Raw genomic sequence first — 16,026 nt, forward strand, 5'->3', positions numbered from 1 at the left:
AAAGAAGAAAACAATATTGATAATGAATTGCAAAGTAAGTCCAAAGAAGATTTAAGCAAATTAGAAATAGAAGAAAATGTAAAAGAAGAGAAGCTCGAAGAAAATAACGAAACAAAAGACGAAAATAATATAAGTGAAAATCAAGAAGAAGAAGAACCAAAAATATTAATTATTTCAGATCAAGAAGTTGAATCACAAAATGAAGAGCAAAAAGATTTTCAAACAGTCGAAATCATAAAATCGAAAGAAGAGGGCGAAGAGCAAAAACAAGTCAAAAGTGCTAATGAAAATAATGAAGAACAAAATAATAATGAAATTGAAAATAAATATGAATCTGAAACTAACGGAACACTAAATATTAAAGAAGATGAAATCGAAAATCAAAATATTGAAATCACTAAAACGCAAAAACCTGAAATAAAACAAAATATGCATAAAAATGAAGAAGAGCAGCAAAGCATTGAAATAAAGCAAAAGCAAAACGTAGCTGAAAATGAAGAAGAACAGCAAAATATTAAATTTGAAAAATCGCAAAAATCTGAAATAAAGCAAAAACAAAGCATACCTGAAATTAAAGATGAACAACAAAATATTAATATCGAAAAATCGCAAAAATCCGAAATAAAGCAAAAACAAAGCATACCCGAAATTAAAGATGAACAACAAAATATTAAAATGGAAAAAACGCAAAAATCTAAATTAAATAGCAAACAAAAAATTAAAGATAATAATAACGAAAAACATAACATTAAAGAGAATGAAGTAGAACATCGAGTTACAAATCTTAAGCGCTCCAAGTCACCGCATCGTTCACAAATTCCCGAAATTCGAAGTCATTCACATAAAACTAATTTTATTCCTCCGCCCAAATTTAATCGTAGTTTAAGTAATGCGTATACAAACAAGAAATATGATGACTCATCTCCATATAAAACCAAAATTCGCTCTTCTCTTGATACTAAGTCATCATTTCGAATTAAACTTGAAGAAGGCGAAGAAATCACATTTCTTAATCAAATTAGTAATTACATTAACAGTGGGCGACAAAAAGATTTAAATAATTCCATCAAACAAATAATTCCTGGATTAATCGTATGTTCAGTTCATGAAAACACTAAAATATCATCGCAATCATTACGTTTAATACTTGACTCAATACCAATATTTAGAAACGAATTCGAGTCTTCATTAGTTTCACTTTTAGAGATATTATTTAATCAATTAACATGTGAAACAAGTGAATCAGAATATTTAATACCGTCAATTTTAAAAGAAATCGAATCTATATATGATCCGAATATATTACTTTCTATTGCATCGAAACAAGCATATTCGAAACCTTTAATGAGATTTGTATCAAGTCTTTGCATGCAAAAAGATACGAATTTAACAGATTCCAATTTATGTTCATTTATTATTGATATTGTATTTCAATATCAAGAAGATACATCGAAAATACGAAAAATTTTATATTGTATTGGACATCAGAACCCATTAATTATTAGGAAAGAAATAATTCGAAATGTTTATAATAAAGAAATATTAATTTCGATACTTTCGGATATCGAAGATCGAAATAATGATATTCCTAAATTTAATCCACGAAATGTATTAAAATGGTGTAATGATATTATGAATTATATCAAAAACATTAAAAATAATCAATGGAATTATTATAATCTTTTTGTTTATGAAGAAATTACTGAAGCACTTGAAGAAACTAATGAATATAATATAATATTTGGATTAACTTTAGATATAATGAAATTTAAAGGAACAGATTTATATGAAATGATAATTCCTCCGATGTTGGTACATATAAAAGAAAGGAAATCAACAAATGTGAAGTTGTTGTTTGAATATTTAAAGGAAAATATTCAAATTTCTTCATTAATAAAAAGTATTTTATGCGTTGCAAATGGTAATGATCCGGAATTAATTCGGAATTCATTGTTTGCAATCGGAATTTTGCTGAAAAATGATGAAAGTGAAGATGTTGAAGCAGAAATTGACGATATTGCAAAGTTGTTAAAGAAATTGATTAATAATGAAAATCCTGATATTAGAAGAAGTGCTGTGTACTGTTACGTGGATCTTTATGTGAAACATAAAAACAAAATTGAAAAATATGTAAAAGAACTAACGACAAACCAGCAGAAACTGATAAAATTATACAGAAATATAGAATGAAAATTGTGTTTTGTTTAATGTAAAATTATTAGAATAAAAATGAAATATATATATATATATATATATATATATATTTTAAATATCGATTCTTTATTGTAAAAATAAATACATTTCTGTAATATAATTATTGTTAAAACTTGTTATATTATATTTTTGTTGAGTGTCATTTACAGAGTTAATTTCATTTTTCTTGTGTTTCACATATAAATAATATTAATATTACATCAATAAATTAATTACACTTCATTTCAACTTAATTTTCATTATCCATTATGTGTTTCTTTATAATGATATAATAATGAATTATACATCAATTCAAGGATTCATTTTGTAATTTTCATTTGATCTAAATGATGTATCAATTTAATTTGAAGGACAGTTAACCTTATGAAAATAAAATTTGTTCTCAGATTATATAAAACTATTTTTATTCCAATATAATAAACGTAATCTATTGATACATGAAAATGTTTATTTATAATGAAATTCAAATTTGGTTAAATTTCTCTTCTTTGAAGTCGTTTGCAAATGGATCTTCTTCGATGTTTGGATTCGCCAGACCGACATCGAATGTATCTGTTGTACCGAAATTACTTTGTTCGAAACTGCTTTTATCTTCTTCGCTAATTTGTTTCCTATTTCTAATCCTAATGAAAATCACTAAACCTATAACTACAGCAACAACGACAACAGCAACAATTACGCACACAATGACTACAGTTGTTGTATTGTTACTATCATTTGTTGGTGCTTCATTCATATCATATATATAAAAGAAGTTTGTGTAACTCGAAACAATAAACGAATACACAACGACTGTATATTCGTAACGTATGATTTCTTTCTGTACATAAGTACTCATATCACCAGAAATCGAAACTGTACTATATTTCGATCGAATTATATCTAGAACAGAAATCGTTTGAGTGAATGTTAATGAATATGTCATTATGATAGTATTCGTTAATGTTGCATCGTTATTATGTGAATGAATAAATGTGTTTGTGTCAGTATGAATTTGCGATTTTGTAAACAAGCTTTGCTCTGTAAATGGAGTCGAATCGGAAGTTATACTTATATCTATGTGTGGTGCAGTAAATGTATTTGATTTAGTATACGTATTCGATTGTGTAAATGTATTCGATTTCGTATACGTATTCGACTGTGTGAATGCATTTGATTTAGTATACGTATTCGATTGTGTGAATGCATTTGATTTGGTGAATGTATTAGATTGTGTGAATGCATTTGATTTAGTGAATGTATTTGTCGTCGCAGTTGGCCACGCCGGACATCCATCAAGTACTGAAGTTCTTAACACACTAAAATCACCAAAGGTAGTGCTTTGATATGAGTCCAATGTCATCACAGCTTCAACTGACACTTGATCGAAAGCAGTATCATCTATTTCTGGCATTGTGTTACCATAAAAATATATACATTTTAATGAATCACAGTAATAAAATGCTTTACTTTTAATAACTTCAACTTTTTCACCGATTATTATTACTTCTAAATCACCGCAAGATTGAAATGCAGATGAAGAAATAGTTGTCACTGAATTTGGGATTGTGAAACTTTTTAATGCGCATTGTTGAAATGCTGATGAACTAATAGTCTGAAGAGGAGCATTTATATCAATAGTAACTGTTTCTAAATAATAACATTGATCAAATAAAGAACTTCCAATTGTAGTTATAGTACTCGGAAATGTGAATGATTTTAATGACATGCATTGATAAAATGCTGCTGATTGAATTTCAGTTACACCTTCACTAATGATAATAGTGACTATATAATTGCATGAATAAAATCCAGAACTTGTAATTGATGTTACTGTTTCTGGAGTTTCATATGTTGTACTTTTGTATCCTCCTGGACAACATATGATATTAGTTACGTCTTTATCACAAAGGACTCCATCGACATCGGAATAATATAAATTTTCTTCACTTACTTTAATGGATTGTAAATATTTACAGTTCGTAAATGCCTGTATTAATATTGATGTAACTGAACTTGGAATTGTAATTTCTTGTAATGAAGTCCCATAAAATGAATATTGTGCGATTGTTTCAACTGTATCACCAATACTTGCACTAACTAATGAATACCAATTCTGAAAAGCGTATCCTGGAATTTCGGTTATTCCGCTATCTATAATAACACTCTTTGTAGTAGATTTATATTCCTTATAAGATGCATCTTCAAAATCAGTGGATGCTGAAATAGTTAGTGTTGATGTTGTAGAATCATATTCCAGTTGAAATGAATGTGAAAGAAATATTACGGTAAATATAGAAAGTTGTTTAATATATCGTTTTGAATCTTTAGAACTATTTTTGAATGATAAATTACTAATGATGATGTTGAACATAATTAATAATGATAAAATAAATAAAACAGGATATGAATTTATATCCCAGATGTTATGTATATTGAATAAATTATATGAAAATGTCAAATATATCAGTCGATTAAAATCTACAATACCAGACTGTTTCATTTCTTCGTTATCGAAATTACATATTATATGAGGGGTCAATTTATTTCGAATTTTCGATTTGATCTCGTTATTGTATTCAAAATAATCATTGTTTTTAGCATTGTTTATGTTTATACATATCGAACGAATTATTCCTCGAATCAAGGTATATCCGCCAATCAATAAAAAAGCGATATGGCGTATCTTTCGGACACGCATCAATGCTTATGGTGCACAGTGTTTTATCACGACTTTTTGAATATCGAACGTATTGTTCTGGCACTCAATAAAAATTTACGAGGTTTTGAAAAATGACTGAAATAACCGCAAAAAACGTACAGTTTCATTCAAAATTTTTCTGTCACTTTGAGATGGGCTTAACCCCTTTGTTAATCGTCTTGAACGACTAATATTAATTCAGATCGATTTTTTCGAATCAAAATTACTGTTAGCATTAACTAAGATGTCTGCAAGTCGATATGAAATCTGTGACTATAATGTCATACATTATAATGTCATTCTGGCAAGGTCGAAACAATTATTAATAACACATTATTCGACGACAAGTACGTTTATCTTTTCGCATTTTTGACAAAATGAAAATACTATACCCTCAAATCTATTACTTATGATATTAAAATCACACTTATTTATATATAAGTAGTTATTTTAATATATGGAAATAAATTTGTCTAATCATATTTGTTGAGTATTCATTATAAAAATAGATTTCGGATAAAAGATTTTACCACTCACAAAATCATATATTTTACATATATTGTAATTGAAATAGCAATTTTCAACACTATTCAGAAACAGCCCGACAAATTTTATTATTGTATATCCGCTTTTAACTAATTTCATTCATAATTCTCCGATATTGAAATCAGTTCAGTAATAGATTTTAGAATATTGTAATTTTTTAGAATACAAGACACGCGCCAAGGAACTCGTCAACAAGTACGGATGGAAGCAAATAGGCGCAGGTCGTGTTTGGTCATTCGCCCCAGGCACAACAGGTCCAAACATGCTCGTCGATACCACCAAATACCCCGAATACTTACATGAAATTAAGGAGCACCTTGTCTCAGCCTTCCAAAACGCTACAAGAATCGGTGTCCTTTGCAAAGAGCCATTATATGGTGTCCGCTTCAACTTCTACGAAGTATATATATACACTCTGATGCATCACAGAGTACACAGCCAAGCCAACATTGATCGAGTCAGTCTACTTAGCAGAAATCACAGCACCATTGACCGTATGCGGTGGTGTTCACGACGTTTTGTCCAAGCGTAGTGGAAAGGCATTCGATCAACAACAACGTGAGGGTACACCATTGATGGTTATCAAGGCTTATCTTCCTGTTATGGAATCATTCGGCTTCGATAAAGATCTCAGATCAGCCACATCAGGTCAGGCATTCACAAACGATCTTCGACCACTGGGAGAATCTCCAAGGTGACGCATTCGAAGATGAAAACCAACTCAGCGCCACGATTAAGGCTGTCCGTAAGAGGAAGGGTCTCTCTGAAAGCATCCCATCACTCGACCACTACCTCGATAAACTTTAAATTTAAATTAATAAATAAAAGCCTTCATGCAAATTGGTGAAATGCAAATTGGTAAAATTACCGTTTTATCACACTTTTAGCATTTTTTCTGTAATTTGACCAAGACTTGAAAAAAAGTGACGGAACATAACTCGGTTCTTTTCCCTAAAAAACGTTAAGAATTGAAATTGTTCATTTTTCCACAATAGTACTTGAGGTTGTTTATAATAACTCAAGGAGAAATAAAAGGATAATAAAAAAATACATGAAAGCTAAATATCAAAAACGTGGGGATCAATTACACAACCTTAAATATTCTGAACATGCGATCAACACAGAAAACATCACATCACGAACAATGATTTCAGTGGAGATTCTGGGAATTACAGTCACTGCAGTCATAATAATATCTATTATTGTTGCTGTACCCCACCTTATTTATGGAAGATCTTTCATGGCTTCTTTAGCTGAATTTTACATGAAGATCGTGCGCAAACATTATGGAGAAAAAGAAGCAAGAGAAGAGCTTGAAAAAATCAAAAAGCAAGGCAAAAAACCTTACGCTCTACCTTCATTGATTAAACTGAAAAAAGGATCAATTGAATATGAAAGTTGTGGTCTACAAATTTTTAGTTTCAATCCCAAAGGAAAATGTCCCACTGTGATCTATCTTCACGGTGGTGGCTATGTTCATAATCCTCTAATTTTTCATTAACAAACTTACACAGCGAACGGACAGTAATGTAATTATGCCAATTTATCCTCTTGCTCCATTTGGTACATATTATTATTGCTATGATAAGTTATTTGAATTATATAAAACATTTCAAAATCCATCAGACCTCATTATCATGGGTGATTCATCTGGTGGTGGTCTTGCCATAGGATTTGCGCTCTTCCTAAAAGAAAATAATCTACCATTACCCAAGAAGCTTGTTCTTTTTGCTCCATGGGTAGATCTTACTATGACAAACCCAGATATTCCCAAATATGAACGAGTTGACCCACGTAATTCTCGAGAGCTTGCTAGAGTATGGGGTGCTGCGTGGGCTGGTGGAGAGGATCTTAAGAATTAAAAGATAAGTCCAATATATGGTGACTTAAATGGCTTACCACCCATTGTACAATATGTAGGAACACGCGATTTGTTATATCCTGATTGTGTATTGTTTCATGAGAAACTCAAAAACAATGTTGACTCGACGTTAATCACTGGAAATGGACTAAATCATGTTTATCCAGTATATCCAATACCAGAAGCACGTGTGGCACTTGAACAGATTGCAAAGGATATTACAAATTAATGTACGATAATATTATTAAATATCATGAATCTCTTCTTTTGTTCGAAAATAATATCTTGTTGTATTTGATTCCAGATATTTTGTTTATGTGATTTGTGTAGAGGAATTTTGGCAAAAAAATTTCAGTGAACGATAGAGAATTTTTCATAATTATATGACGGTTTGATTTCAAAATAGAATTTTTGTTATGAATTATTGATTGTAATATCTGTGCGATGATGGCAGACAAATCGAATGATTATTGATTTGTTAAGAAATAAAATCGCTGAAATTTACATTAAAGCGTGATTTGTTATTATTTCAAATAATTATATGAAATCTTGATTTTCTTGAAATTAATTTATTTACTAATTTAATAAGAAAATAAATGATATGAATATTTTCGTGATACCTCAATGATGTACTTATATAACCTGATTAATAATTATTATCAATAAAATAGTTTCTGTGTAAGTACATATAGAAATTATTTATTGTCCTTTATATAATGGAAAAGATATAATATATTTGGCATTGATTTTGATTATTCTTCCTGCAATAAGTAATTTAGCTATGACTGTGACCTATTTCAGAAGTTATCAAATGTTCTGTCATTGCTTATTATGAAAATTTCCAAATATTAAATTTTAAGAATTAATTTAAGTACTATTGTACTCCTGGGATACTTGTTTTGCGATCTATCTTTGTATTTAAATCTTAAAGGAATTAAAAAAAAACATTCAACTTTGAAAAATGTATTTTTTAGTGCAAAAAGTATATAAATTTTGATAAATTATAGCTTAGCATTTTTTTTTAATAAGGAGGTAAATGTAATTAAATTAATTATGTCAGTATATTTCTTATTGGTTGCAATTGAGAGTGCTGTTTCAAATAATTTAAATAAACGCCAAATATTACTTTGAATTGCTAAATTATTATTATAAAGATTAAATAAATAAAATAAATACTTTTTACATCGATATCAATTCCTTTTTTATCAAGAAGGAATTTAACTATTTCTTTATAGTTAAGTGAAGATGCCCAAATAAGTGCAGTCCAAAATCATTTGAACAATTTCCAAATATTATTTTGAGATATAAAATTATATAAGTAAAAATAATATAAAACAAATAAACATCTTTAACATTAATCTCAATCCCTTCTTGTTCAAGTAGTAATTTAACGATTTCTTTGCAACCTTTGATAGATGCCCATATAAGTGCTGTTCGAAATAATTTGTATAAGTTCCAAATATTATTTTGAGATACTAATATATTAAAACAATTATTAAAAACAACAAATAAAAATCTTTAAGATTAATATCAATTCCATTTTTTGAAAGAAGTAATTTAACTATTCCTAAGTGACCTCCTTGAGATGCAATTATAAGTGCTGTATAATATGTTTAAAATAATTTCCAAATATTACGTTGAAATATCAAATGATTGAAAAATTTGTTCCTTTGAGTATTGATATCAATTCCTTTTTGTTCAAGGAGTAATTGAACAATTTCTATGTAATTTTGTGTTGATGAAATTATAAGTGCTGTATTAAATAAAACAAATATTTCCCAATTATAATTTTGAATCATCAATTTATTAATATAATTTTCATTTTGTGCATTGATATCAATTCCTTCTTGTTCAAGAATATATTTCACAAGTTCAATGTTCCCTGATTCTGTTGATGATACCAAAATATCGAATGGAAGTGAATTTTCTTTCTGAAAATGTTGAACAAGATATAAATTACCATTTCTTGCTGCTTCATTAATAATATTTTCATCAATTTTCATTCCTTTCCCTTGTAAATATGTAAAGATGTCATAATTCATATTCTTAACACATAAACATCCCAAATAATTAATATTACAGCTGTTTTCTTCTAAGTTATTTTCATAAATATATTCAAAAATCTCATTTTTATGTAATTTAATCGCTGCTTCATATGAACCTTCAAATGATGAATGATATTGTTCACATAAATGAATGATTTCAAGATTTCCACCTGCAACTGCATATTTACCTGTGCATTCGAGATCAGATCCATTCATAAGTAATTATTTAAAACATTGAATTGATCCAAAGAATGCTGCATAATCAATTAATGTAACTTTCTTATGATTAATGAATGAATTTCGTTCATAAAGTGATTTTGGAATTCTTTGATTATAATCAAATCCTTCTTTTGATGATATTTCTTGAAGTTTTTCTATTTCATCTTTTCGAATTATCTTCGCTATTTTGTTTGGATTAATTCCTTCAGTAATTAATTCCTTATGAAGTTCCCATTTATTTTTTGATAATTCTGAATAATTTTCCATGATTTGTTTTAATGAATAATTGTTCTTTTGCTTGTTAATTTCTTCTTGACTCATATAATGAACAAAATATGGATTTACTTTATATATTAATGCGTTAGGTTTAAGAAAGTTTCGTTCAAACATCTTTGAAAGTGGATAATTATTTTCTTGACATTTTGAAAATAAAAGTTGATGTGAAAAAACATCAAATATTTTGGATTGAATTTGTTTAGTTTCTTCAAATAGTTCAATTTCATTAAGAAAACTTAAATAAATATCAAAATCTTTCATTGGATCAAAAAGAAAGAAATATTTAAATTGAATAATAACTTGATTAAATGAAAATGGTTATTTATAATCAAAAATGGATAGAATTGATTGTGCAGATTGAGAAACATTTTCTTTATTTAAATTAAATATTATTTGTTGGATTAATTTAATCATTTCCATTTTGTTCATTTTTGGATTTTAATTTTTTATTGTTTACATAAAAGTGGCAAATGAATTATAATTTGACATAACAAACATAGTTAAAATATGAAAAATCAAATTATTAAAAAAAATTGTTTTGTTTTGTTTTGATTTTTTTTATTTATGAAAATATTAATTAAAATTAAAAATATATTATTTATTCCAAAACATTTATTGTATTATATATCATATCAATTTTACATTTATATAAATTATTATCTTTCAAGAAATCTCGGTGTTTGAATGTAATACTAACGATTAAAAATATACAATATTTCTACCTAATGATGTACTTATTATTATTTATTGACATATTAAGATTTTTGATAAAATATGACAGATAATAAAATTTTATATTAAAATAAGATGAAAAAATCGTTCTATTACATTTTAATAAATTTTCCTTATATATGGTTTCGAGAAAAAAAATTGAAGAAAATTAGGAAAAATGATGAACAAATCATCATAAAAGCAAAAATTCTATTTTGAAATTAATATGCTAAATTCTATTAAATAATATTATAATAATATATTTTCTGAAATAAATTTAGAATTCGAGAAAATAAGAGTGAAAAAACAAAAAAAGCAAAATGCATTACAAAAGATGTTCGAACATCTTTCGTATTCAAAAATTAAAACCGATACAATTCAAATTTCCATATAAACCATAGAAAATTATAATTTTGCAAAACGTTATGTTACTTTACATTTATTGTAATAAATGAGAAATCTTTAATAAAAATGGTTTTTCCATTTTATATAAAGAAGATTTTAGACAATTTTTTTTTACTCTAACATTTACTTCAATTCTAATCTTATCAAATTCTTTTCGAACTGATTCTTTATCATATTACAGACATCATCCAAACAAGCGATGTCACTTAAACTCGAATTCTTTCTCTCCAATTGCTTCAGCATATTACATTGCAACAAATCCCTCATCAAGAAGTATGCGTCTGTGATTAACCCCATTGAAAACAGGATATACAGCACAGGATGAAACTCATTTGCGGCAGCGAACACACATACACAGTCTTGTAACTTATTCAACTCAAACAACTTACATCCCAACTCAAACAAAAACTTTTTCTTTAATTCATTATCATTAATATTTCGAATGAATTTCACAGCTATTTCGAATTGTTCGCATTCCAAAAAGTATTTAAATCCGTCGATATCCATTTTTGCTATCTTAAATAACAATGCGGCTTTGTTATATTTCCCATTACCAAATAATTCTAATGCTAAATTCTTTATCAGTTTTTGCGTTTTATCATTTAATTTGTCGTTCGATGAAGATAATAATATAAAAGTCGATAAAATGGAATCACTAAAATAACTTTTGGTGGTCGAATCTTCATTAATCAAAAGCTCTGACGCTTTATCAAACTCATTTAAGAATATTAAAGAAAGTAATTTCTTATGTTTCGAGTTTTCGCTTTTGATTTTAGTTCGTGAAATATATCGTAATTCGATTTCATCAAAATTTAAAATATCCCCAATACCATAGATGGAGTTTAAGCGTAAATTTCGTTGGAAGTCAAACGGATAAAAAGAATGAAAAAAGGAATCGTAAAATTCGGAGGTTTGACGATGTTCAATAAATTGGCGCAAATTTTCATCTTCGGTAGGAGGTGGTAAATGATTGGTTACATACCCAAGTGGCGTCCAGTCATTAATATTTATGAATTTAATGACGCCGTTGTTTGACATGATTAATAATAATGACTCATTAATTACTCGATAATTAAGGACATTACAAGGACAAAAAACAATCCGTGTGAAATCAGTGCGGAATAATGTGCTATCATTACAAAGACCAAATACTGTAGTGGAATTATGATCAAATTGTAAAGAGCGTAAATTACGACCAGCAGTTTGAATACGGCGTGATGAAGGAATGGATTCATCATAAAGACTAAGTATGCCATTGGAATAACCGGTGGCAAATTTGGAATCTGAATATGCCAAACACAATGAATCGCCATCATAAGTTCGTGGCTTGATACTATACCCTGGTGTAATGTCACTCTTGTTGGAATAGGTATAAAGTTTTATAATATGGTTTTTCAATAGAACATAAAATTTGCCATTAGATTGAGTTGATGTCTTTTCATCAACAGCCACATCAATGACAGGATGAGAAAGGATAAGAACATGTTCTTTGCCATCAATAAAAACTCCAAGAACTTGCTTATCTCGTTGAACAATTAATGCACCTTTATGTGAACCAAAATGTTTTGTAGTCTTTCCATATGATTTATATGTGAATACACATTGAGATGAAGAATCAACAAATCCTATATTTGATTCTGTTTGCCAATAGATTTTGGAGGACGTTAAATCGAACGATACGAATTTAACGGTCTCTGATGACACCTTGTAACGTTTTGTGTCTGTTGTATCATAAAGATTTCCAATCATAACATAACCATCTCGAGATCCTGTTGAATACTTGGTGCCATCGCTATCATATGCAGTGATGTCAGATGGAAATATAGGATCAATTGATGTTATTTTAAATGTCTTGGTCGAAATTAAAGCAATTCCAATTGTAGAATGTATAAACGCAACATATTCATTATCCTTTGGACAAGTTGCTATACCAGTTATACATCCGGTTGATGTTATTGGCTGAACATCTTTTGATGGAAAGAAATTATAATCCTCATTCATTTCGTAGCAAGAAATCATTCCATTTCTATGTGTAATCATTAGTTTTGTGGCATCGTTAGGGAATTGAAGAAGTAAATCAAAGATTGATGGAACGATACCACTATCGATTAAAGGGATTAAAAGCTCTAATTCAACATTAAAATAACATAATTCTTTTTCAAGCATAACAAAAATGTAGTTTGGCATGTGGAGAGACCATTGTGCATCAATAATTGTTGAATCAGTATCAATCATTACTTTATCTAATATTGGGTTTGGAGGCGACTTTCCCTCGTCTTCGAGAAAGCTGATGGTAAATGTTTTATCATTATCGAAAAATAAAATTCTATTTTTGTATAAGGGATCAATTGAAAAATTAACAGCATCAAAGCGAAGATCTGTTTCCCAAAGCATTATGAAATTTGTCAAGTTATCATTTTTCGCTCCATTCGAGTATTTAACAGCAATCAATCTTTTGGAATTTAAAAGAACAAGTAATATTTCATTAATCCATTGAATAGAAATTACTTTTTCATGTTTGTTTCGTAATGGCTTTGCTGATGCATTAAAGCATTTTTTCTCTATATCTAAAATAAAAAGTCGACAATGATCATCCCCTATTGCAATCAGCGATCGCAAATAAGGGTGAAAACTTAGGCAAGTGATTGGGTTTGGTGGAACCTCGATTGATCCTGTATGAATAAGTTTGTTTTCTTGAAAGTTGGATATATGAATACATGAACCTGTTGCATACGCAATTAAATTATTATTTCCCCAAGTTATGCTTTTTCTGTTTTCGTTATTATATGATGGAGGAAATTGTGGTTGGATTTGGTACTGGAAATTGCCTCCAAGCATTGGGAAATTTCAACGTAATTTTTTGGCAATTAATTTTGAGACAAAATACTTTGTCATCCCGATAAAAGAAATTCAATATAACGATAAACTTTTGAAAGACTTTTTTATATCGTCATTGAACTTTATGTATTGAAAAGTGTAACAACTTTGAGAATTGAATGCGCCTATGGTAGGTCCGACCAAATAAGATCGATTTTTGAATAAAAATATCTCAACTAAAATTAAACAATTATTGAAATAAATATCTTAAATAATGTATATTTTAGATATATTTCATGATTATAAAATTTTTTTTGTGAAACTAATGATAATGTTTTTGATGATTTAAGGTCTGCTCTGTAAAGCCAAAAGTGACATATCATGGGGTGGAATCCGAGAACTGGAGAATATAGTTTTTGCCATAAATAAAGAAAATGTTAAGTTATCAGCTAAACAAACAATGAAAATATTTGATCATAATTTTCCATATTCTTTTAGTGTTTCTAATTGTTATCTTATTCGTTTAGCATTTTATTCTTTAAGAGGAGATGCAGACACTTATATAGAATACTTAAAATTAATACAAGAAAAAGAAGATGAAATTGGTATAAACATTAAACCAAAAAATTTTGAACTTTTTAGTCAACTTCTTTCATATAATCCCACAGAAGAATCATTTTATCTTCTTGAGAAAATGATTGAACAAAATTTAATTGATACAAGTATTCCATTAAAAATAAAAACCAAATATTTTGCACATTACCAAACAATAAAAGAAAGCAAGCATTTGTATTTTTATGATATTATCAAATTGCTTCTTCAACAAAAAGGAATTGATATTAATGCAAAAAATATTCATTTTTTTTTATTTAATATAAATTTTAATAATTTAATAATTCAAAATAATTTTTGGAAATTATTTAAATTATTTTATACAGCACTTATGAAAGCATCTGAATATGTTTATATAGAAATAGTTAGATTACTTCTTGAACAAGAAGGAATTGATATTAATGCAAAAGATATTTATTTGTTTTATTTAATATTTATTACAATTTTTTCTCAATATTTCAAAGTAATATTTGAAAATTATTTAAATTATTTTATACAGCACTTATACTTGCATCTTCAAAAGGTAATAAAGGAATAGTTCAATTACTTCTTGAACAAGAAGGAATTGATATTAATGCAAAAGATATTTATTTGTTTTATTTGTTTTTTATTTTCATGATTTGATATTTCAAAATAATATTTGAAAATTATTTAAATTATTCAATACAGCACTTATCTCTGAATCTGAAAGTGGTAACACAGAAATCGTTAAATTACTTCTTGAACAAGAAGGAATTGATGTTGACGCCGAAGATATTTTTTTGTTTTATTTAATATTTGTGTTGATAGTTTGATATCATAAAATAACATTTGGAAATTATTTAAATTATTTTGGACAGCACTTATGAAAGCATCTGAATATGGTTATATAGAAATAGTTAAATTACTTTACGAGAAAGGTTCTAAAGAAAATATTTAGATATCGACGAACGTGATGTTTCCTCATTATGACCACACAAATGAATCAGTATACTATAATACATAAAATTTTCTAAGAATTTTTTTTTGCATTAGATGTATCTTTTACATGAAAATTAGGAATCATCAAAATTATGTAATTAAAATTTATGAAAGCAATGAGATAAGCAGATAAATTTAAATGAAATAATTTTCTTTAAAGAAATAACTTGTATCATGGAATATTTTTATTGAGAACATATTATCCGAAAAGTTGAATTGAACATATCGGTGTTATTTTTCTTGAATTTTTTTCCCAGAGCATTTTGAAGATGTGTTCAAACACTTTCGGTTGAAGTTCTTCTTGTTTCTATCAATTAATATATTTTACCACAAGATCTTTTGTTTCTTAGGCTTAAAAGAAAGGATTGATTGTGGCTTAATTAAACAATTGCAAATTTAAATTCGAACATCGATTTAAAGAATATGAAATATATATTGCTTGAAATCATTAGAATCTTATTTCATTTAAATGAATTTGAAAAAATTAACAATTAAAATAAAAGTCAAACTATTTTGAATTCGCAGAAATAAGGTCTCCCAGAGTAATTCTAGAATTTTCCAAAATCTGTTTTTTTTCTTCCAATTCAGAAATCAACTTTTGAATGAAAATATTCTTTTCGTTGTCATTCATTTCTTGAACTTTGCTTAATTTGGTAAGTGTGAGTTTTCCATCTGCTGAT

The 16,026-nt window shown here is 27.7% G+C and overlaps 3 protein-coding genes across 3 annotated transcripts; 2 read left to right on the forward strand and 1 right to left on the reverse strand.

The window, feature by feature from the left end:
* Positions 1-5,702: 5,702 nt before the first annotated feature.
* GO595_009920 (Elongation factor 2) lies at positions 5,703-6,138 on the forward strand (the record flags this gene model as incomplete). Its single annotated transcript, XM_067923659.1, has 2 exons — positions 5,703-5,790; positions 5,870-6,138. 2 exons carry the CDS (start codon positions 5,703-5,705, stop codon positions 6,136-6,138), a joined length of 357 nt encoding a protein of 118 aa, XP_067769869.1.
* Positions 6,139-6,975: 837 nt separating this feature from the next.
* On the forward strand, positions 6,976-7,302 carry GO595_009921 (alpha/beta hydrolase; the record flags this gene model as incomplete). Its single annotated transcript, XM_067923660.1, has 1 exon — positions 6,976-7,302. The coding sequence occupies one exon, from the start codon at positions 6,976-6,978 to the stop codon at positions 7,300-7,302; it is 327 nt and encodes a 108-aa protein (XP_067769870.1).
* Positions 7,303-11,080: 3,778 nt separating this feature from the next.
* On the reverse strand, positions 11,081-13,351 carry GO595_009922 (uncharacterized protein; the record flags this gene model as incomplete). The annotated part of the gene is made up of 1 exon (XM_067923661.1): positions 11,081-13,351. The coding sequence occupies one exon, from the start codon at positions 13,349-13,351 to the stop codon at positions 11,081-11,083; it is 2,271 nt and encodes a 756-aa protein (XP_067769871.1).
* Between the last annotated feature and the right edge of the window lie 2,675 nt (positions 13,352-16,026).

This window comes from Histomonas meleagridis, assembly GCF_020186115.1.
Source record: "Histomonas meleagridis strain 2922-C6/04-10x chromosome Unknown scaffold_143, whole genome shotgun sequence".
NCBI classification, from domain to species: Eukaryota; Parabasalia; order Tritrichomonadida; family Dientamoebidae; genus Histomonas; species Histomonas meleagridis.